Raw genomic sequence first — 27,772 nt, forward strand, 5'->3', positions numbered from 1 at the left:
CCTCTTGACCAGAAGATCTCAGTCTCCGTTGTATTATAAAAGTGTTACAAAAAACCAAACAATCAATGACACATCCCTAAATGGAAATTTTCTGATATAAATCTCATCATGGTCATTTCTTTATCAAAAGAGAAAGCATAAAGAGGGTAAAATGGTCCTTAATTTATCTGTTTAAAACTGTATCAGTTTTTTTCATTTATTTTTCATATTTATACAAATTAACCAAAATTGTTATACTGAAGTAATATAGTCACAGAAGTTACAACATAATTTTTTTCAGTCTGTTTTGGTTGGCATTAGAAATCACAGTACTCGCAATCGAAAAGCTATCATTTATTGTTTTAGTCATAGGTACACTGCTCAGAGTATGTAAGGTTTCTTTTGATTAATGAGTATATAATTCTGCATTGCATATCTGAAATCTGTCAAAGAGTGTTAACGCTGAAATATTGTTAGGAACAGAGAAGAAAAGGTATCACAACACTGACATTTTTCCTTTCCCAGATGAATAATTCAGGTCTATTTTACACGTTAGATAGTAATGCTTTCTGTTTGGTTTTCCTCTCCTTTCCCTGACATTGTGCAGCTGAAATGGTTCAGGGGGGTGCGTCTTTATGAAATCGAAACCTGGGGGCAGTCACAAAACGGACACCCACACTGTATCCTTAAAAGAAGACGATCGTGAAATGCAAAAGGAATTCACAGTTAAGATTTCCAAATCGTACTGAACTTTTCAGAAAGGACCAGAAAATAATCTTTACTAAATCTGGTGGTGGTGTGAGATCCCAGACATATTAAAAATTGATTGCACTTGTGCAATTCATGAGCTTTCTCCCAATTAAAGCTGCCATTGTATTCACTATTGTGTCCCTGTTACTATAGCAATGAAATCGGTATAAAAACCTGGATAGATACTGACTGATTGCTACACCTGATATATAATTTTTCACAATCTACATTCCATTCATTATTTCTTAAATTGCTATGAAGCAGCATAATTTACCATAATGGATAGGTAAGAACACACATACCAATTACAACATCATCAGGAAACACACAAAAATAAGTTGGAGATTATTTTAAAAGGAACTAAGAAATGAAATTGGTTTGTACTAGTTTTAAGTAACCATTCCCTACCTTAAAGTTACTGCTACACTGTGGGGGGTGAAACTGAAGGGCAATTTGAATCTCACTTTAAGCTGACTATTCAGCTTTATTGTAGATTAAACTACTTTACATTTAATGAATATTCTTCTTTTCTAATAGCAAACATACATCACATGAATACATTTCGCTTGTCTTTAAGTATTAATTTTTCTCAAGTTCAAATATCCATTAACATCAAATATTTGCCTACTCCCATTAAGCCATTTCTGTATCATTTGCAAATTGCTCGGCTTCTTAAATACCTCTGTACATTTTCCTTCTAAACACCTTGATTTTTTTAAAGACTATTTCTGTATGTTTTCTTTACAAGTGGGTAATGGTGTTTGGTTCGTCTTCTTCATTTAGCAAGGCTGAAATTTTGTCGCAGCAGCATTTACATTTCTACTTTTTAAAATATCTTTTACTTTGAGGTTTATTTCCCTCCAGATGCTCTCATCAACTTGAATTTGCTGAGGTTGGAGATCTTTCTCTTTTCCTACTGATGGAGGAGAGGGGGCTTAAAGAGCCTTGCTGGGAGTTCAGTGGGCAAAATGAGGATTTAATTTCGGACAGGGGAGCAAAAGTCAATGCCAAAGGTGCCTCACCCTTCCCTGTCCAGCAGGGAATCTCTACTTTCTCCCCATACATTTAAAAGGAGGTGGGACATGTCTGGATTCCTGTTTATACTCAGGGGAGATTTCATCAGCGTGGTCAACAGAGCCTAGATAACTGCTTCTCTCACTGTTAAATAAACATGCATTTTGTTCAGCTATTGCAATTAGGCATTTCCGCAGTCTCCAGGGATTTGCTGCCCTTTGCAGGCTCTGCAGGGAGCTGTGACCCTTCCCAGCATGGATGATGTGAGGCACCTCCTTTCCCAAGCAGTCACGGGGTAAAACTCATTGACTGCTACAGCTGATTTGGTTATCTCTTCATCATGGGTCATCAAAGGGCTTGGATAACTCTGTACGCCACCGCCACCGAGGGATGTATTTTGAATGCAACCTGGAGGAGAAAGTGCCCTTTGAAAACACCCTGGGATATTCATAATTACTGAGAGCTAAGCTTATCTCTGATTCAGCCTGGGCCAAAGCTGACAAGTAACTTGCCCATCTCAAGGTTAGTACCATGACCTGGGAAAGTCAGAGATAGACATGAGATGCCATTCCTGCTTTCCCATTCCACCCATAGATGACTATCGCAGCACAGGCAAAGCTAGCAGGTTGCAACAAGGCTTCACTTTGTCAGGTTCTACTGTCTATGCTGATCCGCCAGACCACATTGCTCCTTGTGTCTGCTACATCAGGGTTTTTCCTCCTCCATCCAGGCTCTCTTCCCCTACTCCTCAGAGCTATTTAACCACCTTGCAGGAACAGCTACAGCTGCACATCATCTGTGCCAATCAACCCACTGTCTTTGTTCACCCTTAGATGACAGAAATTCCTTCTTGCCTCTAGAAACTGCAGGCTATCTTTCCCCCAAAGCAGAGGAGAAAAGCAAATAGGGACGAAGGCAAGACTAGCCACTGCGTCAAGTCTGCTTTTTGTCTATAACTTTGGGTGAAATGCGAGTAAATTAGCACTGGAGATGGATATGAAAGTTATCTATGTAGGTGATGTTAGAGACACTTTATAGTGGCATTCTTAAAAGTGATTAGAAGCTTACATCATATTGATCGCAATGTCATTCAGGCACTGAAAATCCTATTGGACATCCATATATTTCTTTGGGAGGCGTAGATATATTTTTAAATCTATATTTATTATTTGTCTGTTCCCTCCACATGAATGCAAGGTGCAGATGTTTATACAAAGGAGGCGAACTTTACCCATCTTCACGGGTAGGTAAGCAAAGCTTCAGACAGCTCAAACTTCATAAAATTAATGGGTTTAAAGCTATGTAAGACAGATAGCTTGCAGGGAACAAGAGATAATATGAACTGAGCTTGTGTCATGAAGTCTGAGATTCGTGTGACTGATCCGACCATGCTACTTACTGTAGGTGATGTATTTAAAAGTGTTTAAAGTGTGATAGTGGTGACCATTGTGAAGTCAGATGGATTAATAAATCTCTTCTCTGTTTTAACCTGCCATGAGGCTTCCTAATTTCATTTGTGAATAGTCCTTCTGATCATTACAGATGTGCTTTTTCCCATGACATGAAACCTTCTGAGCAGTGCCCTGTCCAAAGCATCCAAGACATAATTTAATTTCCTACATCAACACTGTCATTAAATTCAGAGCCCAGTGAACTAAAGCTTTTGCCAAAAGATGACAATGTTCCACCAGTGCATTAAAGCTAGAGACCTGGTGTACCATCATGACTCCTTTCCCCAATTTCTTACAGTCCTACATACTTTGAAAGAAGGTAACTTTAAAGATAGAGGGAGATTGGCAATCAATCAACCCAAATTCCACAGAAAATAAAACATCATTTGTCTCAGTATATTGCAAGACTATTTTCTTGAAGGTGTCTCTTCTACCTCATCCAAAACTGCTAAGAACGAAATACAGATGGGGTAACCAATTGTTATATTGATCCTGACTGTATTTAGCATAGGGAAGGATCCAGCACCCAGATCTTCTGCGTCTAGACAGTGTTCGTATCTTTAACGCATTCTCATGCTGCAGAGGTACCATCTCATATTCCATCCAGGGGTCACTTGGCTTTCCTTCCTTTGATTCATCCCATTTTACCTAGGTGAAATATTAGATGTCCTGAAAGCAAAGTGTTATTTGAAATGAATGTGTCAGCCTTAGCTTCTCTCTCCAGTGTCTGGTGATTAAATTTTCCTGTTGTGCAGCCAATGCTTAATGCAAAGAAGATGTCTTCCTTCTGCCTTGAAATTTCCGCCGGCTGGGTAATTCAGAAATACTGCACTCAGGAGCCTTTGGATCAGACTGTAAGCGAGGTCATGCTCTGTCCCTAAACAAAACCACACGGAGAAACGGGTACAGTCAGTAAGAGAAATCTTGGTTCTCCTGCAGGAGTGGCAGGAACCTCCAAAGTTGCACAGGTCCCTCCTCGGAGGGGAGGACTTTTGTTTTACTTCCCTGTTATTGAAGAATAAGAAAATTTAGTTTTACGGACAGAAGTTTACTGTGCCTTTTAGCTTCAGGGCCAGAGGATGAGCCCTGTCCCTCTTTTCTAGCAGAGCAGGCATAGCTGCAAAGATAAAGTCTCTCTCCTGTCCTACCCAACAGCGGCTTCAGCCGTGGAGCAGTTGCAGGTTCCAGCAGTGAGTGAACTCTTCCAGGTTCCTCACCTGCTCCTTGCATATATCATCATCTGTATATCATTAATCTGAATCATAAAGATGTGCTGGCATTTAATTTATATATATGTGCGTATATACATACACACATATATGTACAAGTATACGCACACAGATCCAGAGAGGTAACAGTCATCAGTTTTCCTGCCTTCTACCCAGCTTCAGTCATAGTCTTTCAGTTTAGTTTATAGATTCAGCATCGCACATTTTCTGACTTTACTAAAGCAGAGCACTGAAGTGGAAATATTCAAATAAAATATAAAGGCCTTTTATAAAAATACTGTCACTGTACAGACAGCTCTCACTGTGAGGCTGACAGACACATTTCCCCCACCTTTCCCATCTACTTTGCTCTGCTTCACTCCCGATTTTCTGTGAGACACTCAGAAATCCAGAGATGGAACAATACCTTAAAGAAATACTCAGCTCGGAGCCTCCCCAGCTTTGCTTACTGAGGTTACAGCCTTTCCCGTGAGACCTTGTATAATCACATCAGTTAGTCTGATGGCTAAATAGACGCCTCCCTCCGCACCCCCCATGTACAAATAACACAGTTCCTGAAGGAAGAGTATTGCCAGAGTGGCGAGGGATTGCTGAAAGGGGACATAGGGATGGTAAAGGCAGCGAGGAGCTTTTTCCAACTATTACTTGGGGGATAACTGGGCTGAGATATGTTTGTCTTGCATAGAAAGAAGTGACTCCTTGAACCTTCCTTTGAGCAGGATGGAAAATAATGTAAGTCCTGTGGTTTGCTGCACTTTCTCTTCTTAGAAAAAAGATGGTTTGTGGTAGGGTCTCCTGCAGGATTCAGTGACCTTTTATTTGCCTGAAAGACTTTAAAGGACCTGAGCAGAAACTTTTTTTCTGGGTGAGTGGTGTGTAAAAGAAAATGAAAGTGGGGAGGAGTGAGTATTTATTCTCTCCTGTGCAATATGCTTGCACAGGGGTTTCCCCTATGTTTCTGACTTGTTATTTTGCTGAGATGAGTTAACTAGGGTCAAAAATAACACATAGAAGAGTGAGTAGGTATATAAGGAAGGTTTTCTTCTATGCATAAAAGTGGCAGAGATATATTTTATATACAAATCTCAGATTCTTTAGTTATAATACTTATTTCAAAGTAAAGAGAAAAATTTCAGTAACATTAGGTTTTGTAACATTAGTCTCTCTTACATAGGTTTATGCTTAGTAACATTGTTCTGATACTAACATTTATTTTTTGAGACTTAAGAAGAATGGATCTTATTTTAAATGAATGTGGTTTTTGTTTAAAAAGGCTTAATTGAATTTTTTTTAATTCTGGAATATGCTGGGCTGTGTTTGCTGAATGCTTTTATCGAGATAAACTGGAGCAGATAAACTAATACATGAATTTTGATGGGGAAGCAAATTAACAAATTATGCAATCAGAAGAACATACAATTTGCTGTTAGGTGGTGAATTCGCAATAGAAAAGAAGGCAGTCTTTTAAAACTCACAGAAATGGTCTGTTTGCTTTGATGAAGCAGAAGATATTAAACATTTCAGGTTTGCATTTGAAGCAGCTGCAAAAGCTTTTATCTGCTCGGAGTGGTTTATGTGTGTTCAGTTCACCACAGAGACAACAGGTAAGCCTCTTGAGAAATGATTTTAAGTGGAATAGAGCTGTACGATATAGGAAAGTGCTTTATTAGGTTGATAGGGATGATAAACTTGTGGACGTAACCAGTACAGAGACCTCAGAGAACCAGGTGCTCTGGAGGTTCATCCCATGGTACCAGTACTGTTCCTTTGTCATCTTTCATAAGTTTTGATTTTTTGTTGTACTACATCTTGATTTTCTTTCTAATTATTTGACTTAACCTGAGGCTATTTTCCATACCAATGGAGAAAAGTTCTTTGAAATTTGGATTTCTTTCTGTAGGATGAGAAGGGCAAATCATAAAGTTAATCATGAAAAGTGAGGAGCCTAATAATGACACGAGGTGTGCAAGTGGGTTGTTCAGAACTGGCTTCTGTTTAGATACATTTTAATTTATTTAGAAAAATGTTTCTGTGTAGAAAAATGTGGCAAACAAAAGACCATGTAATTTGAAAATTTTGTACAACTTGTGGAATCCCTGAACTTCTGGCAATCAAAATTTAAATTGTATATTCAAGAGGGGTTTGTTTTGCAAACTGATGTGAAAAGTTTTCTCACTCTTATTAACAGGAGGGGTGTTTTTTTCCAGATTTTATTTCATGGACCACTTCTGTTATGATCTTGGGGAGAAACATTTCTTTTATATTGTATCTGAAGTTTTGTCCTCTAAAGCATATATTCAGCTGCTAAAAGACCTTTCTGTATCAAAATGTACATGATGAAACCAATCTTCAGAACTACAAAACAGCAAATCTGTGATACTTTTAGTGCATTTAGTATTTTCTGTTAATGGTATCAGTCCAAAATCCGATCTCTGTATTTCACTGACTTTCTATAGCTTTTGCTAGTTGCAATCAAGTCATATTAATATGAGCTAAAAGTTTATAGAGCCATTAATCACATTAACCACATTTGAAACACTGCTTGCATGTGACAAGAAAAAAATCTGACATATCAGCAGTATGGCCTTTAGAGCCCTAAATATGAATTGCAAAAAAACCAAGTTACCATTTATTAATGTCACACGAATACAGTTGCAGCAACTCTTACATAGGTGCCCTTAGCCTCTGGCTGGCTGCAGACAGTGAGAGCTTCGTTCTCATTCCTTCAGGCTGAAGACAGTTCAGATCCCCACTGTTTGCTGCAAAGCTTGAATATCCATAAACTCCGCAGGCGGTTCAGTACAGCATTATAGAAAATATGTGGTTAAAAATCACAACTTGCCCCTCTCCTGGCTGCTCAATGTAACCTGCAGCACATGCTCCTTCCTTCCATGGCTGTCCCTTTGGCAGGCCCCAGCCTGCCAAGCTCGGTGAAATGAATGAATTTCCTTTCCTCCTCCTTTTCCTCCTCCTCTTCCTTTCTTCATGGGGTTGAAGAATGAGAAACTCACGCTGTCCAGCCCTGCTTCTTAAATCTGTCCCCAGACCAGCTGATATTTCATGGTATGGCACTTCAAAATTGAGATATGTTCCATTTCACTTGGGCTTTCTAAGCACACGTAATATTCAGGTTAGGAGAGGGCTGAGTCTCTTCTCTGCTTTGTAAAACTGCACACCTGAGCTTTAATGCCCTGTCATCTGTGCCCAGAAACCGGCCAATCTTCTCGGTAACAGCATGGGAAGGACATTATTATCTTAGTCTCTATGCAGTTGTCACCATATAAGACCACAGTGTGGAGGATCAATGGACCTGGCTCTCAGCACACTTCAGTCACAGGCACGTGCTGTTTGGTGAGCACATTGCTTCCCTGTACTGCAGCTCCAGCCATGCCGTGCATGGTCCTGGGCTGTGGGGTTTCCTGGGGTCTTCTCCACACCCTGGGTTCCTCAGAGGTTGGAGAGATGGTCTGGCATCCTGGTGTTGAGTCATGGTGTTTCCCACCAGTCTTTCATTGTCTTCTGCCCCCACTGTCCTTCGTTATGGGCATGGGTAGGGGATGCCTCGCTGATGTACTCACATCAAACTGTGCTGTCATTGTCCCGTTTACTGTTGGCCTTCACAACCTTATTCTGGCCACTTCTGAACACTTTTGCACTTCTTGACGACCAGCAGTTTGCTTTCCATGGTTTGGCTTCTTCCCTGGGCACATCAAAGCTACCAGTTAAAGTTCATGGGCTTATGCTAATAACTATGCTGATTATACCTAACTCACCCTAACTCCTACAGCCATGCACTAGCCTATGGTCATTAAAAGCTTTTCAGCTCTTTTCTCTCAGATTCATGTGGTGCCACAGAGTATCTTAACTTCCTCAGTGCTTGCAACTGGCCATATGACAACTTGTCAATTGACTTGCTCAAGCACTTACCGAAAGTGATCTCTGCACAGATTTAAATTATTTATGATAGCAAAGTAGCTGAAAATTAGTCCACCCTTACCATGGAAAAGAAAATGTGACTTAACACTTCACTAATTGCTAAGAAGTCTTGTCCTGTAAGTACCCATCAAGAAAGGAATGTAATATAAGGCAAGCCTAGAATTTTTATGTGTTCACGGTCTGTTGGTTACTAATGATGTTTGCCCGGTCCTACCACTGACTATGGAATAACTAATCTCTGGAAGTTCAGCACCTGTCCATCAGTTGGGGCAGCAAAAAGAGAAAGTCAAATGGGTGCACAGTTCACTTTATCTCATCTCATTTGAGATATCTCAGGTCATCAACTGAAGTCAGCTGGCACCCTGAGATGTGATTCGTTTCATTCTGAAAGAGTGTCTCAGCAGGCAGTTGGAGTGCTGGTGGAGATGGAGCTGTCTAACTCAGATGTCCGCAGTGTGGTGAGATGAATCCCACCAAAAGGGGCTTCTGGATGAATGCTAACAAGCTTTATCATGTCTTTTTAAATCATTTTGTGGATATCCACACTGTTTGCTACCTTCATTCCCCAGTGCTGGGAACTGTAAACTGTAAAGCCAGATGAAAAGAGTGGAATTCATCTCATGCTAAGTTTTATAGGCAATGGAAAAAATCAGTTGCATTTTGCAGAACTCTTCATGCATCTTAATCTATATGTTTCCTTAGCATTAGCTGGTCTGTGCCCTCTGTGGTGTTGATTGAAAAGGAGGTATAGGGTAGCTAGATCAGTTGTTGCCATCTTTCATTCGGACATCATGCTGGGAGACTCAGGGACTGGAGCTCTTGGCCAGGTTGTCTGGAGAAGGTAAAAAAATTCTGGGGTTGCACCTGGAATATTCAAAGGATGGTGCCACATCTCAGTTCAGGTAAGGTGTAATGTTCTAAAGGTGGGAAACTAATGGGCAAACATGCCGATCATTGTCTCTTTTGGCAACCTGAATGGAGCTACGCTGGATGGTGGTGCTCAAACCTGTGAGATGTTTCTTGTAGGCTGCTCTAAACAGGTAAACTAAATGGGCTGAAGTAGGAATAATATTTGTTTTCCTTATATAGAGGCATAGGGCAAGTGTGTGTGTGTGTGTCTTTTGCTTTTCAAATTAATGCAATATTTTTATTTCTTTTCTGTTATAGTGGTGCTTGGTGGGAAGATAAGAGGCAAGGGGCATAAACTGAAAGAACAAGGCGTCCAAATGGATTGAGACAGTCAAGTATTGGAACATATTGCTCAGAGAAGTTGTGCAGTCTCTGTCCTTGGAGATTTGCCTGGATAAAGCCCCGATCTTATGACTGACCCGACCCATTTTGAGGAGCAGGTTAAACTAGAGACGTCCCGAGTTCCCTTCCAACCTGAATTATTCTATGATTAAAAAATTGCATTGTTAATATAAAAAAGATATTATCATACATGTTTTAAAGACCATTAAGACAATGTCACTTTGGTTTGATTAAATCATCTGCCTCAAAATATAGAAAAGTTTTTAAGGAAAGAATAGACCAGTTCTACAGAAGCTTTGAACTGCTGTTAACTCAGTCATTCCTTATTCAGTGCTAGAAAAATTCGTCTTACCTGCTGGCAATTTAGTTATAGAAAGATGCAACACACCCACAGTAACTTTGGGTGGTGCAGTTGGCATGGCTTTCCAAGATCCATATTGCTGTTCTTGGCTCCTGAAAGAGTTACTGGAGATACAAACAGCTGGATCAGTCCTGAGTCCCTAATTTTGCTTCTCCAGGCACTGGATGTTATCACTGTGTAAGATGCAAAAGTGTACAAAATCAACTGCACTGAAGACAACTAAAAAAATTTAGTTGTTCAAATAGGACAAAGCTTTTCAAATACCATCTTCAAGTAACTGTTCTTCCAGTTACTTAAAAGAGAATTTCTGTGCATATTATTAAAGCATTTTTGAACCAAAGGGACAGACAAGAATTGCAATCGTCCAAGCTAAAGAAAAAAAAAAAAGTAATAAGGTAATTCTGGCCAGTCTGATTACTAATTACCTTGGTGGTGCTGATCACAGTAATTGTCAACTATTACTTTAGTTGACTTTTCAAATAAAAACTAAACAGTTGAATTGTCAACTATTACTTTAGTTTTCACCTCTTTCCGTAATAGATCATGAACCCAGGAAATCAAATAATGGAGAACAACTTTTATTCATTGAGTGAGGATTGAATTGGGATGATTAGAATAGCAAGAAAAGGAGAGAAGACATCTTTGACAATAAGCTTGTTTCCTAGTTTGTCAAAATGAATATTCCTAAGGAGGAAAACACGTTTGGAAGAAATCAGCCTCACTTCAGAAAGCTATCTAGCTAGACATTTTGGGTTTTGAGAAATAATTCATAGGAAATACCTTTGACAGCTAAAAGAACAAATCATAACTTTTTTTTTGTTTTATTATTATTATTTTTCAGTCATGTTGATTTCATTAAGCATTCTCTGCTCTTCAGTCAAAGGAAAACTTTTCATTTTAAAGAGACATTAAATGTCACACTATTTTGTAGGTATTTCAAGTCTTAAGAAAAGGCTAGAATGGTACTTTGCTGCATCTGTGACATCAAGGGCAAAAAGGACTTTGCATTAACACTTTTTACTTCTTTTAGTCAAATTGCTAAGTCTATCCTCGGTCATATAAAAACCTAAATACATCTCAGCTGTACTTTGTATGTTATCTTCCCTGAGACTATAAGTAACAGAAATTATTTTAGGAATATTTTTAAGATGCTTGAATAAATCAGGAATATTTTTTCTGCATTACTCCATTTTTAATAATAATTAGATCTTATTCAGGACTAGGCTGAGTAGCTCAGAAATGCCAGTGAATGGAAACTGTAGTTTAGCCCTGTGCTCCATGGCTTGCAGCTGCTGTCAATGGAAATTTTGCTACTGACTTGTGAGACAGCAAGCACAAGACTTCATTTCCTTAATGTTTTTCTTAATGTATTTCTTAATGTTTGTTCACCTGTGGAGAAATTTATAAAACCACCAGGAAAGATTCTCCTGCCTGGTCTCCAGCTCTGCCGGCAACACGCAGATTCTCCGTGCCCTCATGCTGCCTTCCATTTCCCCATCCTTTGCTTTAGCTGGCAACATCTTATCTTCCTAGGTGTTGATCAGCCTTCTAATAGTCTTCAGGAAGAATAGTGTAACCAAAGTTTCTTTTCTGGGATTTGAAAGATGATTTAATGTAAGATAAGAAAAAACCACAAAGAAATTTGCAACAAACCCAGAATTTTAATGGTGAAATTTTGAGACCAGGTAGACTTTTATGGAAGTGCTGTGTGGAGGGATGGGTATGTCTGGATGATTTGGCACAAAGTAGAATAAAGTAATTATTGTATTCCCTCCGTGCATTGCACAGAAATTGTGTCATTTCATGCATCATTCACAGCTCTCATTACTGATACCACAACATCTAAATTACCCTGAGCATCAACAAAACAAACGCCACTCTGGCTAGCTGAAGACCTGAAAACTTGCGAGTAATGTTATAGTTTTCATGTTTGCTACGATACTATGTACAGCTTCCAGACTCTTAGCTTGATCTTGAAAAGCATAAAATAATGAGTATTCTTGACTGAATGTCCTATTTCTCTTCCAGAAATGTTGCTATTTCGTGCTGGAAGCAAAGGTTAATTTTCAGATTTATAATTTTGTGTGCTTATTTAATGGGAGAGGGGCAGGCAGACTGCAAAAATGAAAAGATTTCACTGCAGTTAGTTTGTCACTGGCCTCCAGTTGTTCTTACAACGATGGTTTCCTACAGTTCAGGAAAGTGAGGAAAAGCTGAAATCATGTTTTCTGGGGAGAAATGAAATGGTGTTGCATGGCAGGGGAAGATACAGGGAGTCAGCACACAAGTGGTAAAACTATTTTCAGCAAAACAAAGCCTCTTGATTCAGACTTTGTGTTTTCCTGGGATGTTGCATATTGTACCTGGAAAGGAAAAATGCAAGAACAGGTCACTTGGCAGTTGTTCAGCGAGGACAGCTTAAACTTTCCAAGATTAATTACTGACTGCTAGTTATGAAGTCAGCTTTGAAGGACACACTGAAGTGGTGGTGAAATTTTCTGGGTGGAAAGACCTAGATGAGTGCCTCTAATGTGATCTTCTTCCATGCAGACCCAGCAGTGATCCATCCTGGGTAAAGTCCTCGAACAGATGGGATCATTTCACAGTTTGCAGGTGGGACTGCACTGGCTCAGTAGCTCTGTGAATCTGTGATGAATGATCAGTGTCTTCCTAGAGGTCATAACCAAAGACAATATTTTAGAGAAATCTCCTTATAGAGCTTTTGAGTGAGTTTAGCACAAGGGTGCAGGTCTGGATCATCTTATTCTGTGTATCGTTCTCATTTTTTTCACTGTCAACGTACATGCATTTCATGGGCTTGCTTTGAAGCCTTTCACAGTGCTAAAGTAGAAGATTGAAAGAAGGATGAATTCACTGCACTGCCAAAGTATGGACTCAGGTAGCATTTAGTTGAATGGATCGTATCCAAGACCTGACCAAAATTCTCTATTAAATAATGCAAAGTATTTTGCTAGTATGATGTCACTTTTGTTCTTCGGAAAATTGGGCATAAAACATAAACTTTGTGCTTGACAGTTGTCAGATCAAGCATTTCTGTCCAACATGTCAGTCAGTAAAGACTCTATGGGTCACAAACCTCCTGACGCCTGGATGCTGCTTGTTCCTGTGCTGACACCACCAGGGTGGGTTAACCATCTGAGCAGCTACATCTTCATTAGTTAATTTAATACTTGGTCCTTCTATTGCAGACACAGCTTCCACACATTTGATATTGTTCTGGTTTGATGGGCTTTACTGTCCCATTTCCAAACACTGGGTTAAACTAGTACCTTAGTTTTTATCTGAACAACAGCTCAAGAGCATTTAAGGTAACAGGTATGTTAAATGAGGTGATCTAAGGAGACTTTTAAGTATATAAAGATCTGCCCAAAATCTATCAGATACCCATAATTTTAGAAAAATTCTGAACAGGCATCTCACTGAAAAAGGTATTGACCCTATCTTTTTTTTTTTTTCTTTTTAGAAGCTGATGGTTCAGAGAGTTTGTGTTATTAGCCATGCATGGGCAATGGGTTTAATGTTCATAACTTACCTGTTATGGAGCTACTGTGCTTCCTTTCTACTTATTTCTATTATTTGGACAGAATTAGTGACAGGAAGAGAAGAATGAAAAATGGCTGAGTTCTTACTACCTGGTACGAACAACTTCCGTAAGTTCACTAACGAATCCTTGGCTGCTATCAAAAAGAGAATCGCTGCCAAGAGGAATAGTCGAAGAGTTACTATAGACCAGAAACCTGAGGAGAAACCACGCCCTCAACTTGACCTAAAAGCTTTCCAGAAGTTACCAGCTCTTTATGGGAGTCCTCCTTCAGAGCTCATTGGGGAACCACTGGAGGATCTTGACCCATACTACAAAGATCGTAAGGTTAGAACCAACCAAGACGCTTGGATTTTAATTTGTTTTATTGTGTTCCTAAGAAGAGTTTATGTGGATGATCCATCAAACAATTTTGCTTATATCCCTTTGGAAAAACTATCATCCTTTTCTAGGTTATAATAATGCTTGCAGTTGGCACAGCTGAATGACATGCTGTAATCTTCTTAAAGAAAGCTTAATTTTGAATTATAGGAATTAAATTAAATGAACTTATTAACATTTGAATCAGAATGGAAGCAGAAGAAACTGGATAAAGGAAGAGAAAGCAGTTTTGAGTCAGATCTACAAGAAATGAGAGTAAAATTGTAGACTTTCTTAAATTCCATAGTTTGAAGCAATGTGGTCCTCTCCATCTCAATGCTTATGCTCCACTTAGATGTGCAAAAAATTATCACCTAAGTGTAAAAATTATTTTAAAACATTTGCTGATGAATCCTTAAAACCTACTTAGTCAAGCTCCATATTCTAGTCATAAAGTATTGAAGAATATGATTTTCAATAAAGAACAGAGAAATGGGAACAAATCCCTGGAATTTATGCTTATTGCATGAGAAACGGCTAATACTTTGAACTAAATTGTACAGTCTTAGAGCTACAGGATGACTATCAACAGCAGCAAATAATGATAAAGGCTGCAATTCTTCGCTCCACCTCTGTATGCCTTGGCTCAATGAGAGGCACAATTTATTTTAAGAGAGCAGCCATAAGCAAGATTAGTTGTATGCACAACTGTTTGCAAGTCCTAAGGTTTACAAAAGAAGTTCATGCTGAGGACTTCTTTTGCAGGTTGACAGTTAATGGGCATTAACTCTTTCATCAGGTTATGATGAAAGGATAGCAAAGTATTGCAAAAAAGTCTTCCCGTTTAAAGAAATTACTAAAGTTCAAATCAAGCTCTTGCTCATCACTGATACAACAGGATATAGTACAAAAACATGATCTGTGTTCGACTTCCTGAAAAACTTACTTCATGTTTCTTTCTTATTTTTAAAGACTTTCATGGTGCTAAACAAACAGAAAACAATCTTCAGATTTACTGCTACACGTGCCTTATGGATCCTCAGTCCTTTCCATCCAATCCGAAGAGCAGCGATTAAAATTTTAGTACATTCATATCCTTTTGTTGGCTTCATTAACTCTTTTTGATTACAAAACCCTAAGTAATCCTGTGCTTTTGTATTTTAGAGCATTGAATGAATCTAACCTTTCCCTTACTCCAGATTACTTGTAGTTATGAATTACCTTAGAAATTATTATTGTCTAGGTGCTCTTGTGCTACTTTTAGAAATAAATAGATTTGTGTTGTATTGAAGCCTGATATTCTACAGGTTTGTGTTTCGAGAATGATCTCTGATGTTGGTTTAGTGATGTCTCACAAACAAGTATCTCATGCTGAAACCTTTCTTGGTGAAAAGACTAATAAGATCACTGTTCTCTTTCTCATCTGCTGTTTACCCAAACTATAGGAATTAAATTCAGCTCATGTGCCAAAGCCGATCAACCATTGGCCAAGTTTAAAGAAAAAAAGGCTGAGGTAGGCAGGCACACATATGAAAATATGTAGAAAGAAAAATTATGCAAACTTGCTTCTTTAAGGAACTAGATTAAAAATATATATATCTTCGGTATATGAAAGTGAAAATTTCCAAGCATGCTGTTGCCGGGAGTGCCTTTGGAATAGAAAGGCAATGTAAATCCCCCCTCATATCTCAATATTAGTGGATGGGAATCACTGGTGTATTGCTCCAGTTTGGCACTGGGGAACGAGGCCAGAACAGTAATGCTGTTGCTCAGGGCTGAATCAGGCCCAAAGTAGTGTCTGCTCTATCCCCTGTGTGGATTTTAGGGTTCCAGCCATCTCCTGGTTGTGTGGTGCTGGGTTATCTGCAATGGTTCCAAAGTTGCCATTGTAGCAGGGTACAGACATCCCTGGGAGTGGTACCCCTCATCTGGGGCTTTCCCTGGACAGCAGGTTGTCTGGTGTTGGCATTTCAACACTAGTGGTCCAGCTGCTGGGTTTGTGAGAGTTTGACCATGCCTAGAGCTAAAGCCAGGAAATTTTTTATGGTGATGGAGAGGATGGATGATGGAAAGGTTAGATGTCTTTCCCATGCACATCTACCTTATGGATTGCCAGAACGTGTGGTATGGCCCAAGGCATGAGATTCTGCTCCAGATCCGGGCACTTAAGCTTAGGTGTCTACGTATGAGCTAGGTGCCAGGTTCCTGCTCACACCCTATAGTCAACAGGTCCCAGAGAGCAGCTGGGCAGCCCCAAGAGTTGGCTAAACATGGGCATCTAGAGACCTTGGAGACACCTGCAAGAATCCTTGCAGACTTCACGCCGTTCCTTCAGCAGAGCACAGTTCTGCCCATTTAGAGTCAAGTCCAGGCTTCACCTGTGTGACCTTGGGCAAGTTTTAAACTTTTATGCTACAAAGTGCAACTAAAAATGCATCCTTCCTCCAGCTCTTTGAGTGGTTGAGGATGCTTTTACCAAGTTTGCAATGCTTAGAGCAGCAGATCTCTAGCCCGTACAGAAGTCCAGATGGCATGAATAACAATGGTAGTGTGTTGTCATCTGCTGTGACTCAAAATCAGCGAACACATGTGCATGCTGTTCTTACATGTGCTTTAAGATCAAAACCAGTTACTACGTCTATGGCTGATAGAATATTTAGTTACATTTCTGAATCAATGTCATATTCTTTGCCTTCACTCCTGTGACTTACATTATTCACTTTGTTTATCATGTGCACTATTATAACTAATTGTGCATTCATGGCTGTGACTGAGTCCTCTAAGGCTTCTCAATCTCCTTCATGGAACAAGTATATTGAGTAAGTATCTGTGGGTATGCATGTTTTTTCATTCTGTAGTTATATTAAATTATTGAGACTTGCTACCTTTACTCAAAATAGTTTATGGGAGTTTTAGAGGGAAAGTTGCTTGTGTTGGGACTTCATTTTTATTTGCTTTGGGGGAGTATTTTTGTCTTTAAACTCAATCTCTACAATAACTGTGGTGTTATAGGAGACAGTAAGTGCAGATTAAGTAGTTTGGCTGTTGTACTACCTTCCTGTCTGTCCTACTGCTCCAGTTTGCTATCCCACTTTCTGAAGTTACTCAGTAATTATTTGCTCTTTTTCCAGACACATTTCCCATTCTTACTGATGCTGATGAAGCACATCAAGAGTTGCTGTCTTTGAAAATTCTTTTTAATAATACTGAAATGCTGAGTTTTGCTCTAATAAAACATTCTGTCAGAAGCTCCTGGCCTGCAGGATGCTGTTAGAACGTAAAGCTCTTATCTTCAGCGCTGCTAACACTTGCAATGTTATATCACAATAAATCCATGCCTTTGTAGTCACACTTAAGCCGGATAATCCCATGGTTTTATTTTTTTAAAAAGGAATATTTCAGCTCTCACTTTTTCAGTTTGGCACAAATATGTTCGAATACGAGCTCTGATAATTCTAACACCTAATGCAAAGGAAAAGATTCCAAAATACTTATTTTTAAATACAGGTCTAAAATTGTTTCTGGCTATCTCATGTTACATGACAGTGAAACAGCTGGGAATGGCAAATCCTCATGCAAGCAGGAACAAGACTTGTGCATGGTATTAATATACACGCCTCCAGAAGATGCTCAGATACTTCCCTACCTATGAGAGCATTAAAGGTTAGATAAGAGTTGTGTCTGCCATTGGCATCAAGACTACTATTGAAGTGCATTGCAACAGTAACTTCAGAACACTTCTTTCCAAACGAAAAGGGAAGCACTACATCCATATAAATTCTCACTGCATTTGCTGACTACCAAATGAATGCCTTTTGAATTCTGTAGGGAGATCGCTGCCTTGTTGAAATGATAAGTGCACTCAGTAAGTCCAGAAGAGCTTTTACTGATAATTTTCCATTAATAAGAATAATTGCCATATTAAATTGAAAATCCCGTACTCTTGTATTTCTCTAAGTGTTTTAAACATCCTGCACAGAAATGGATGCTGCGTGCCCAAAGTAATACACAACACGTCACACGTTCACTTGGCCACTTGAAACCAGAGGAAGATACTAGTTTTGATCTTTGTTTTAGCAAGTAGCTAGGAGGTCTGTGTTTCTTAAATTACAGGGATGTACATGAAAGAGTTTGAAAAAGAATTGCTGAAGGCCAAAAACCCACGTCACTGGCATGCATGTTAATAGCTGGGTCCAGACTGCTGTCAACTACTGTCTCAAACTCCATGTGAGTCAGGTACTGATGGAACACGTGGAAACCACCAGCAGTCTGCCCGGTGCTTCTCTGCAGCATTGGCTTGGTTTGCTGGCCCAGACAGTAAATAGTCTGCCTGTGTCTCATCTGTTAATTGCTAATACTGCTGTTTTCCTCTCTGGCACTTTTCTCCCTTCCTTAGATTTACTTTCACTGGCATTTACACTTTTGAATCATTGATAAAAATATTGGCCAGAGGGTTCTGTCTAAATGAATTCACTTTCCTTCGAGATCCCTGGAACTGGTTGGATTTCAGTGTTATCGTTATGGCGTAAGTGGGAACATATAAAATATGGATTACCTGCGCTCGCGCTCTGTATTTGAAGTTCTTGCTGTGGTGCAAAAAGCTGTCTGCAGTACAACCTGTGGGTCCTAACCGCATCTGAAATGACCTAGGGCATTGACTCCTTCTTTTGTTACTCACTGTGTAACAGTGGTTTAGTCTTCCCAGAAGGGAATGGAGTTGTGCAGGGCAAGATGTAGTCAGCGGTGAGTGCATGGGAACGGATGCATTGCAAGCAGTGAAAAGGAATAGCCGGGCTGTCAAGCATGGGCATACTGATCCCGTGAATGAAAGTGTGAGTCTGGAAATAAAGCGATGTGTAGAGGCACCAGGACAGTGGATTAAATTTGGGATCTTTTTCTCAAAAAAATGACAGTTTGAGCTTCAGTCTGCAGTAATTAGAAAGCTTTTATGCTGGTTAAGAGCAGCTACAGAAGGGAGATTGGACCAGTTCAGCCAATATTTCAGCCTGAAATGCATAATTTTGAGTCTTTGTTTATATTTTAAATGCATGATATTTTAAGATGCTGACACCAAAGCAGCTGTGCACAAGCCAAGAGCTACCTCATAAGGAAACTCTAATAATCAAGAAATGTGTTTCTATTTTTTAAGTCTTCAGACAAATCCTTGATATGTAGTTCATTAATACTTACAATATGCTCAGACAATTAAAAATGACCACTGTAAAATAATTGCCCTGTTTACACTGTTCAACCACTTGACGTATCATGCTCTGACTTTACAGGTACGTGGGAGCGTTTAGTAAGTTGGGGAGCATGTCAGTCCTTCGGACTTTCAGGGTTCTGAGAGCTTTAAAAACCATTTCAGTAGTCCCAGGTAAGAAATCCTATTTGCTGAATATTTTCTGCTACTCACAACTGACTCTTTGCTCTGATCAAAATGTTGGCTTTTGCCTTTTCTTTTTTTCCTTTTTATTTTTCTGTGTCTTTCACTGATTGCAGATACAGCAATCTGTGTGGACACAAAGAGTGTCTCAGTTCAATTGGCCAAGCCAGAATAAATCAAGTGTTAGAAACAATCTTGTATTTAATTTATTTTCATTATGCTTATAAAGATTTTGTTAACACTTTAAAATGTCAGTTCTACAAAATTTTCTTATAGCTGGTCTATGTGTTATGGTTCAACGTAAACATCTCTGGTGACTGAATGGACCTAACTATTAATCATCTTCAATCACCTCTGAGAAAACAGTTTCCTTTTCACTTTTCCCTTAGTTATAAAGTCAGTGGATTATTTCTTATGATGAAATATAAATTAAGAACCAATGGGTTGCCTCCCTCTTTCTGGCCTTTTTGATAGTATTTGTAATTGTTTCCAGTTTATTCACAGATTACCAGTGTTGAAAATTTAATTTGAATTATGCATATTACTTTTTATTGGATAAGAAAATCTAGACTATCTCTGGTTCCTGATCCTTGCTTACATAATTCACAAGGATTAAAGGAACATCTGGAAATTGTAGGGTCAATCAAATGAGGAAAAATAATATTTTGCTCATATTAATCGCTCTCTCATACAAACTATACATGCATCACGAGTGTATTTGCCACATGTTATTCAGGAATGTTGGCACTTCGGTTATTACAGATTGTTTAACAGTAATCGAGTATGATATATGAATCTCAGCATCATAAGTGTATTTGCCACATATTATCCAGTACTTGTGGCACTTTGATTATTACACATTGTTTAATCTAATCAAGTATGATATATGAATCTCAGTTTTTCATCCCGTTTTCCCTTTGTATATTGTCTCCCTAGGACTCAAGATCATTGTAGGGGCACTTATCCAGTCTGTTAAGAAACTTGCCAATGTGATGATCCTGACTGTTTTCTGCCTGAGTGTCTTTGCCCTCATAGGCCTCCAGCTTTTTAAGGGCAATCTAAGAAATAAGTGTGTTACAAACTCTACAGAGCACAATATAATACCATATCTCCTTAACAAAACATGGGAATCCTATGAAGCATTTTCTAACGATACAGGTAATTTTTCACCTTAATTCATTTTTAGGTGATAGTATAGACACCTATGCCTGCATGTATAACCACTGCTGTAAATGATATTGATGTTTTGATGATTAATATTTTGAGGAGTTACTACCTGATAATAGCCTTCAGATTGCCAGAGCAGCTTACAGACATCCAGGAATGCACCCCTTCACTATAGGAAATAGCACTCCCAAATTTTCCAGTAACATCCAGCTCTGTTTCCCAGAATGATATGACAGTAACTGAAATCCACATTAGCTCATTCTCTGCGTAATTCCCCAAGTTCACCTTTTACTACATGCTGAAGAGTCCTTACATCTTCGTTTTACTGCCCAGTGAATTACTCTTCCAAACATCTTCACTTTGCTGCCCAGTGAACTGCTCTCTGGCTTGAAACAAAGGAATTTGTTTAGAAGTCAAAGTTACTTTCTTCTTCATATCATGTGTATCTTATTTTATGTCTTATATAAGATATATACAATATACATCTTTCATGTATATATCTTGACTGAGGCTGGTGATGGAAGCATAGAGCAGAGATCTGAAAATGCACCAAAGCATTCTCAGAGAAACAGCAATTATAAGGTGCAATTCAGGAAGGAAAAGCCTTGTGCTAAAGGAGAAGCATCAATATACATGAAAAAATACACTCAAATGTCTGCGCCAGAAAAAAACCCCAAGCTTCATCGCTGAAGACAATCCCCAGCAGTGAGCTCCGACACAGCAGTGGTTATGCAGGGAGAAAAGCATTCTCCAAGGGGAAGTGCTGAAATCCGTAAAAATGCCACACAGGGTTGCTGTTCGTATACACTCTGCGTGGAAGATTTGTGCAGACAGGATTCCTTCATTAACTTCATGTTACAGGGGAAGAAAGTCTTTGTATAAAATATTTTTGAAGAAAAAAGTTTTGCAAGAAACTCCTGTACCTACAGAAAACCCCACACATAAGAACAAAGTCATTTACGTATATAGAAAGTTGTAAAAATCATAATTGAAAGCAAACTTCAAGGGAAACCAGGCAGTGACTAGAACACTACACAAGAGACCATGGATGTCATAAACTTTGGCTAAAAATAATAATTTTCTGTGCTGAAGAAACAGGAAACAAAAATCTACTTCTTTTTTTTTTTTAAATGAAGAAAATTACAGCTGTATAAAGGCAATGGCCTGGAGAAAGCAGGGCTCAAGAAACTGAAAGTCTATGTTGCTTCACAAGCTTTCTCTTGTTCGCATCTTATGCCATACATCTTGTGTGCAGGGTGATTTGCAATGACGGTAGAAGGAATAGGAGGGTCCAGACAGGTTTAATGAAAGCTAGATGAGTTTCCTACAGGATTTAGGACTTGTAGCACTGTAATTCCACTTTCCTATTAAATGATCTTTTGGTATACCTTTTTATGGGCTGCTTTGGTCCTGATTTTGTGGGAAGTTCCCACCTCCAACATGGAGAACTATATGTTATTATGACTCTCTAAATCTCAGTCACTGAACCTTCTTGCAAAGACTTTTTGTCAGCTGGCAGTAGCAGAGCTGAACAAAATTTGGGTGGAAAGTAGCCCAGATAGTGACTCATTCCTTTCTGGTGTATTTATGTGGCATGATACAGCTGATACTAAAGATTCCCGTTGGCTCTGAATCGTGCTGACACACCTGATGAGCACAGCTGAGGTTTGAGAAGCACCAGGAAGACATGAAACCTCCTTTGAAATAATAAACCCAAATCTTCATGGGGCTAATTAGGCATTAGCACTAAAGCTGTTACTTTCCGTCTTTGGCATCGAAGTAACTAATGCCAAGAGAATTAGGGGAAGAGGTCAAAAAGGGCACAGCTCCAGCATCCTAGTGGAGAAACCTGTATTTCTCAGCTAAGCAGGGTTAGGACCTGCCATTTGGCTCAGCAGAGCAGTGCCACACCACGGTGTATAACCACACAGCCAAATACTCGATCTCCCTCCTCAAAACAGGGTGGGTTTTTTGTTGCTCATTGGAAACAGAGCTGGTCTATGCTACCCTAAAAGATATTTGTAAGCTGTCCTGGAGAGGGTTAATTGCTACAGGCCAAAACTGTGCTAAAGTTTGTGCTAGAGATTACCAAACCTGTAGGGACTGTGCTTGAGCCTGTGCCCTCCAGCTCTTCATTTCCTTTATACAGATATGGCCAAAGTGATAGTGTTTTTAAAAATTCTGTTTTAAGGAGTGCCTTCAGTCTCAAACATGTGCATACACACATGCATGTTTACAGAAGAGGACAGGGTGTCTTGCAAACTGGTGCAGCTACTGTGAGCATGGGAAACCTGTCTGTGTGTGTGCACGTACACTTACAGGTCACTGATTACTCATTGCTACTCATATTAAACGATAGAGGATTCAAGCTAGAAAGTGCTTTGTTTTAATTTTTTCCTCCCCCTTTTTTATAGCATACTTTGCTAAGAAAGAGGGCACCTCAGATATTTTGCTATGTGGTTCTGGTGCTGGGTAAGTGCACTTAAGAATATTTCTTCTTTGGAAGTTTTCTCTGCGTCAGTGCTTTTAAATTTGCTCGGTTGTACGAGACAAAAGCAGAAATTCCAAGCTTTCCTTGAGTACAGAAACAGGAACACAACAAAATATAGTAAATGGTCAGATAGTTCAATACTTGTAGGGAATGAAGCATGAACCTGCAGCTGGCTTATTCACATCTAAATTCCTCTGAGCCTTTCCAGAAGAGCTGTCTTTCTCTTCCCCAGAGGTACAGGAGAGAACTGAAAACATAAAAGATCTCAGGTACAGCACAGGACAAACATGGTCCTCTGTGAAGGTTCACGCATGTTAAACTGGAAAAACAAAAGATGGATTTTGGAGGGTGGATTTGGGCAAGGAGGGAGATGTGGCTGCTTGGGGCAGGGGATGAGGACTGGTGATGAGGGACTTGTCCTGGGTAGGTGGTCTGCTCCAGCCTGTCTTCTTCCTTTGCTGTTGGGTTGTGGGTGCTGCTTTTTTTATCCCACTTTCTGTAGCAAATACTACCTGGAGTAGAAAACTGGTTTGGAATCTAATGAAATTCAGAGCTGCATAATCAGAACTCTCACATAAGCTGAAGTTTTCCTTGAAATTTGCACAGTTAAAAGAGCTCCACTTTTTATTATTACTTCTAGGACCTGCCCTCCAAACTATACATGCTTGAAAATTGGGCCAAATCCTGATTACGGTTTCACTAGTTTTGATACGTTTGGCTGGGCTTTTCTTTCCTTGTTCCGCCTGATGACCCAGGACTACTGGGAGCGTCTGTACCAGCAGGTACCAGCTTTCTGCATCGTTCAGAACTGGCCTTCTAGGGAGAGCAATAGCTGAAGCAGAAAAAATGTAGAGAGGACAAGAAACCTCAAATTAAAGCAATAGCTGCAATTCAGCAAGCCTGCATCCTCCCTTCCCCCATCCCACATTTCCTAGGATGACTCCTAGGAAAGGGATGCTGAAGTGCAACAGACCTGCCACTCTGCTGGTTTAGGGACTTAAAAAAAAATATGAAAAGGGTCCTGTATTGTACTTCAAAAATATAACGATGCCTAATCAGTCATCCTCATGGGATATACGATCAGTGATTCACAGATGATAGTATAGGAAGAGGGAGAAAGACAGGGAAGAAGGGTGAAGGAAGGTACATTTCCCTTTAAGCTTCCTAAAGCATTGTGTCTAGGAAGCTGAATGCTTCTAAAGAATTTCAGAGACACATTGAAAGCCTATTTGGTATTTATTATGGTGACTTTTATCTGTGGGGTGTGTTGCTTACAGACCCTCAGAGCTTCTGGGAAGGTGTATATATTCTTCTTCATGCTGGTCATCTTTCTGGGCTCATTTTATCTAGTCAACTTGATTTTGGCTGTAGTAACAATGGCATATGAAGACCAGAACAAGGCCACCATTGCTGAAACGGAGGCAAAGGAAAGGAAATTTCGGGAAGCCATGGAATTATTACAGAAAGAGCAGGAGGTATGTAAATTATTTTCTTGAAAGCATTAGTCTCAGTGTTCTGTCGCCTGTCACATAAGAAAGACCATCACTCCTTGTGTGCAGCTATATATAGGAGAATCATAGAATCACAGAAGCATTTAGGTTGGAAAAGACCTTTGAGATCAAGTCAAACCATTAACCCAGGACTGCCAAGTCCATCACTAAACATGTTGCTAAACACCGCATCTATGTGGCTTTTAAACACCTCCATGGATGGTTGTTCCATCACCTCCCTGGGCAGCCTGTGCCAATGCTTGACCACCCTTTCAGTGAAGACATTTTTCCAAATATCTAATGCAGACCTCCCCTGCCATAACCTGAGGCTGTTTCCTCTTGTCCTGTCACTTCTTTTCTGGGAGAAGAGACCAACCCACACCTGCCTACAACCTCCTTTCAGTTAGTTGTAGAGTAATCGTAGTAGTCACTCACAGGAACAGGAGAAAGTGACAACTTGATTCCCAGTGATTCCTAGAGCTACAGCACCAATTCCTTGTTTGGTTGTGTATTGTTCCTGTGAAACAATGACTTTTGTTGTGGATAATGAGCATTAAAGGCTTCTGTTACTGTAAGAAAAATAATGTTTTAAAATCTGGAAAATGTAAAATTCCATCAGCTAGCAGCTTCCAAAAGAGAATGTAGTTGGTTTTTTTAATTATTATTATTTTTTCTTCTATTTTATCATTGCAGGCTGCTGACCAGAGTAATATGCAGTAATTCGGGTGATCAACTGCATTAACATCTGAGCCAAAACATATTGTAGTTCAGCTAAAAGTCTCTTGTTAATTTAAATGGCTTAGAAGCTTCTGGAACAAAATACTCCTGTGTTTTGAAAACATGGTCCTAAAATCAGTACAGGAAGGAAAGTCAGCCACAGTGTAAATACATTCCCAAGGATGCCCAATGAAAAAAAGAGAATTTTAATACTGTTTGAGCATTTATTTGGGGAAAAAGATATATCCTACAGCATTATTTTCAAACTGAGTATTTTTATAGTAAGCAAATCTGCCGTTTGGAGGAAAAGGAGTTATAATGTGATTATTTTTCCCCTGGCAGGCCCAATACATGCGATCATGTAACATACTGCAAATAGAAAATTGTTCAGTGCTCCATATGTTGGGGAAATTCTCTCCTCTTTCTTTTAGTGTTATCACACATTGGAAGATTTTTAATGAGTCTTGTGAAACAGAAATTGTTAAGAGGAAATAACACAGAGCACAGAAGTGTTTTCTTTCTGCTTATATTCAAAGTACCAGCAAAAACAGAGTCCATGCTTTTGTTTTAATTTCAGTCATTGGCTATTAAAGGAATTGATATCCTGTCGGTTAGCTCCTTTGGAGCCTCTTCTCTGTCTACCAAAGAAATGAAAGAAAGAAGCAACAGGAAAAAGAGAAATAAGTCCTTGGGGATAGAAGACGATGAAGAAGAAGAAGTCCCCAAGTCACAGCCCACAGACAGTCAACGAAAGTTGGTAATCTATTATCTGAATCTGAAATCCTTACAGCTTTTCCAATTTTAATACTAAAAGAATTTGCTTGAAAGCACACACCAAATCCTATTACAAACACTGATCACTCTCAAGTCTTTAAAATAAACAACCTTTTAGGATGAGGAAGAATTATATGTAAAAATTAATTTGAAAAGGAAATATTATAAACGAAGGATGGAAGGAAAGTTATAACAGTTAAACTACATTTTCTGTGACACTGAGAAATAGAAAAAAGTGAATTACTATCAGATTTAACTATTTACGCCTGATTCTCTGTTAAAAATGTCTTACTTAAAATATAAATATATATATAATACATATATATATATATATGAATATATATAAAGCTTAGCACAAAACCAGCTGCTACAGCTGCTAGGATTTTATTATCTGCCTTTTAAAATCTAGGTGTAAACCTTCCTGAAAAATCTAAATCAAGTAAGAGTTTTGGACTTGAGGTGTTTGATAGGAGATGTTACAAAACTCCACAAACAGTCATTGCTTCCTAAAATTTTCTCTACCATATTATACCAATCTCTCTTTATTCCTTTTCCTGGGATTTTAGTCTTTCCGTGACCTGGTGTACAGTCCCAACGCAAATCAGGCGAAATGCAGACCTAGCCATGGGAGCGTGTTCAATTTCCAAATACCTGCTTTAGAAGTTGATTCCAGAATGGATTTGGGTGATGAGGAAACCCACAGTGCTGGGGAACACGAAGCCCAGTGTCGGTCACTGCCAGTCACGCAGATGGGAAGACGCTCCAGCGTGCAAAGTCAACTGAGCCACGGCTCGCACCCCGCTACCCCCAGCTGCCTGCAGAGCAGCAAGTGGGCTAACACGGAGGACTGCAATGGGGTGATTGCGGTGATGGGAGGAGGGAGCAGCAGGGTGCACAGTCTAGAGCCCGTGTCTTCTGAAGGAGTAATGCTACCGCCTGTAATGGAAGACCCAGGAAAGGGGGATCTGGTAAGGAAGATATCTTTTTAAATACATACTTCTTCATGGTTTCTCTGTAAGTGGCAGGTTCTTCTTAAGAGTTTCAGTGTAGTGGCAAACAGTGGTGTGAAATGAAGTATAGTGAGGTGGGGAGTTCATAAGTTGTCACTAGGGAGTGTTTTTTAATACTCTGATGAGTTCCTGAAAGCTAGACTTCAGCATTCCTGTTATAAACCCTATTTTTCTGCTTTTCACGAGTTTTACTAGCATAGTTTGGAAGGTTCCTAGTGCTGGAATTAGAAATTACCAGAGAGCCTTTTTATCCCACACCCTGGTCCAAGGAGGATATTTTGAACAGTACCTGCCATTTCTTTCTCCTTCGCAGCACCTTTAGCATCAGGCAGAGCCTTTGTCTGTAAGTTCCCCAAATGGGTAGAGATGCTTTTCTGCCAGTTTATCCCTCACCTCTCCCCTTTTCCATTAGTCTCTGGAATATTTCCTAGGCTTATTTCCCCTCGCACACTTATTTCCAAGGTTTGTGCTTGCCCTGTTGCCGTTATGCGCTTGCAGGATCCATTTACCGCAACATTATTGCTGAAGAGTAGGACCCTCATTCTCAGCATCTATTACATCTTGTAAAAAGGTACATTTATTTGGCTGCGTGTCATTGTTCCTATTAACTTTCGCAGTTACCCATCATCACATCCTACTTCATTTTATTCCCGTGGTATCTCCCTAATCATGTTTACTTCTTTAAGCAGCCAGCTGTAAATGATGAGAGCGGCATGATGCATTTGCCTCCTCATCTGTCAGTGGAGTACTTTAACGAGGCACTTCAGAGACAAAGGGCAGCAAGTGCAGTCAGCATCATTACCAGTGTCTTGGAGGGTAAGTGGTTCCTCATTATGCTTATTTCAGT

The 27,772-nt window shown here is 39.4% G+C and overlaps 1 protein-coding gene across 1 annotated transcript in view; it reads left to right on the forward strand.

Moving 5' to 3' along the window:
* Positions 1-5,010: 5,010 nt before the first annotated feature.
* The window catches only part of LOC102048956 (sodium channel protein type 5 subunit alpha-like), a 46,998-nt gene continuing 24,236 nt past the window's right edge, over positions 5,011-27,772 (forward strand). The window contains exons 1-13 of the mRNA XM_055709922.1: positions 5,011-5,155; positions 13,577-13,860; positions 14,866-14,984; positions 16,605-16,712; positions 18,290-18,418; positions 19,176-19,267; positions 20,213-20,434; positions 22,858-22,915; positions 23,575-23,716; positions 24,212-24,409; positions 25,719-25,898; positions 26,482-26,883; positions 27,615-27,741. Coding sequence (XP_055565897.1) covers positions 13,606-13,860; positions 14,866-14,984; positions 16,605-16,712; positions 18,290-18,418; positions 19,176-19,267; positions 20,213-20,434; positions 22,858-22,915; positions 23,575-23,716; positions 24,212-24,409; positions 25,719-25,898; positions 26,482-26,883; positions 27,615-27,741 — 2,032 coding nt within the window. The 5' untranslated portion in view covers positions 5,011-5,155; positions 13,577-13,605. The remainder of the gene's footprint in view (positions 5,156-13,576; positions 13,861-14,865; positions 14,985-16,604; positions 16,713-18,289; positions 18,419-19,175; positions 19,268-20,212; positions 20,435-22,857; positions 22,916-23,574; positions 23,717-24,211; positions 24,410-25,718; positions 25,899-26,481; positions 26,884-27,614; positions 27,742-27,772) is intronic.

This window comes from Falco cherrug, chromosome 4, assembly GCF_023634085.1.
Source record: "Falco cherrug isolate bFalChe1 chromosome 4, bFalChe1.pri, whole genome shotgun sequence".
Classification (NCBI taxonomy): Eukaryota; Metazoa; Chordata; class Aves; order Falconiformes; family Falconidae; genus Falco; species Falco cherrug.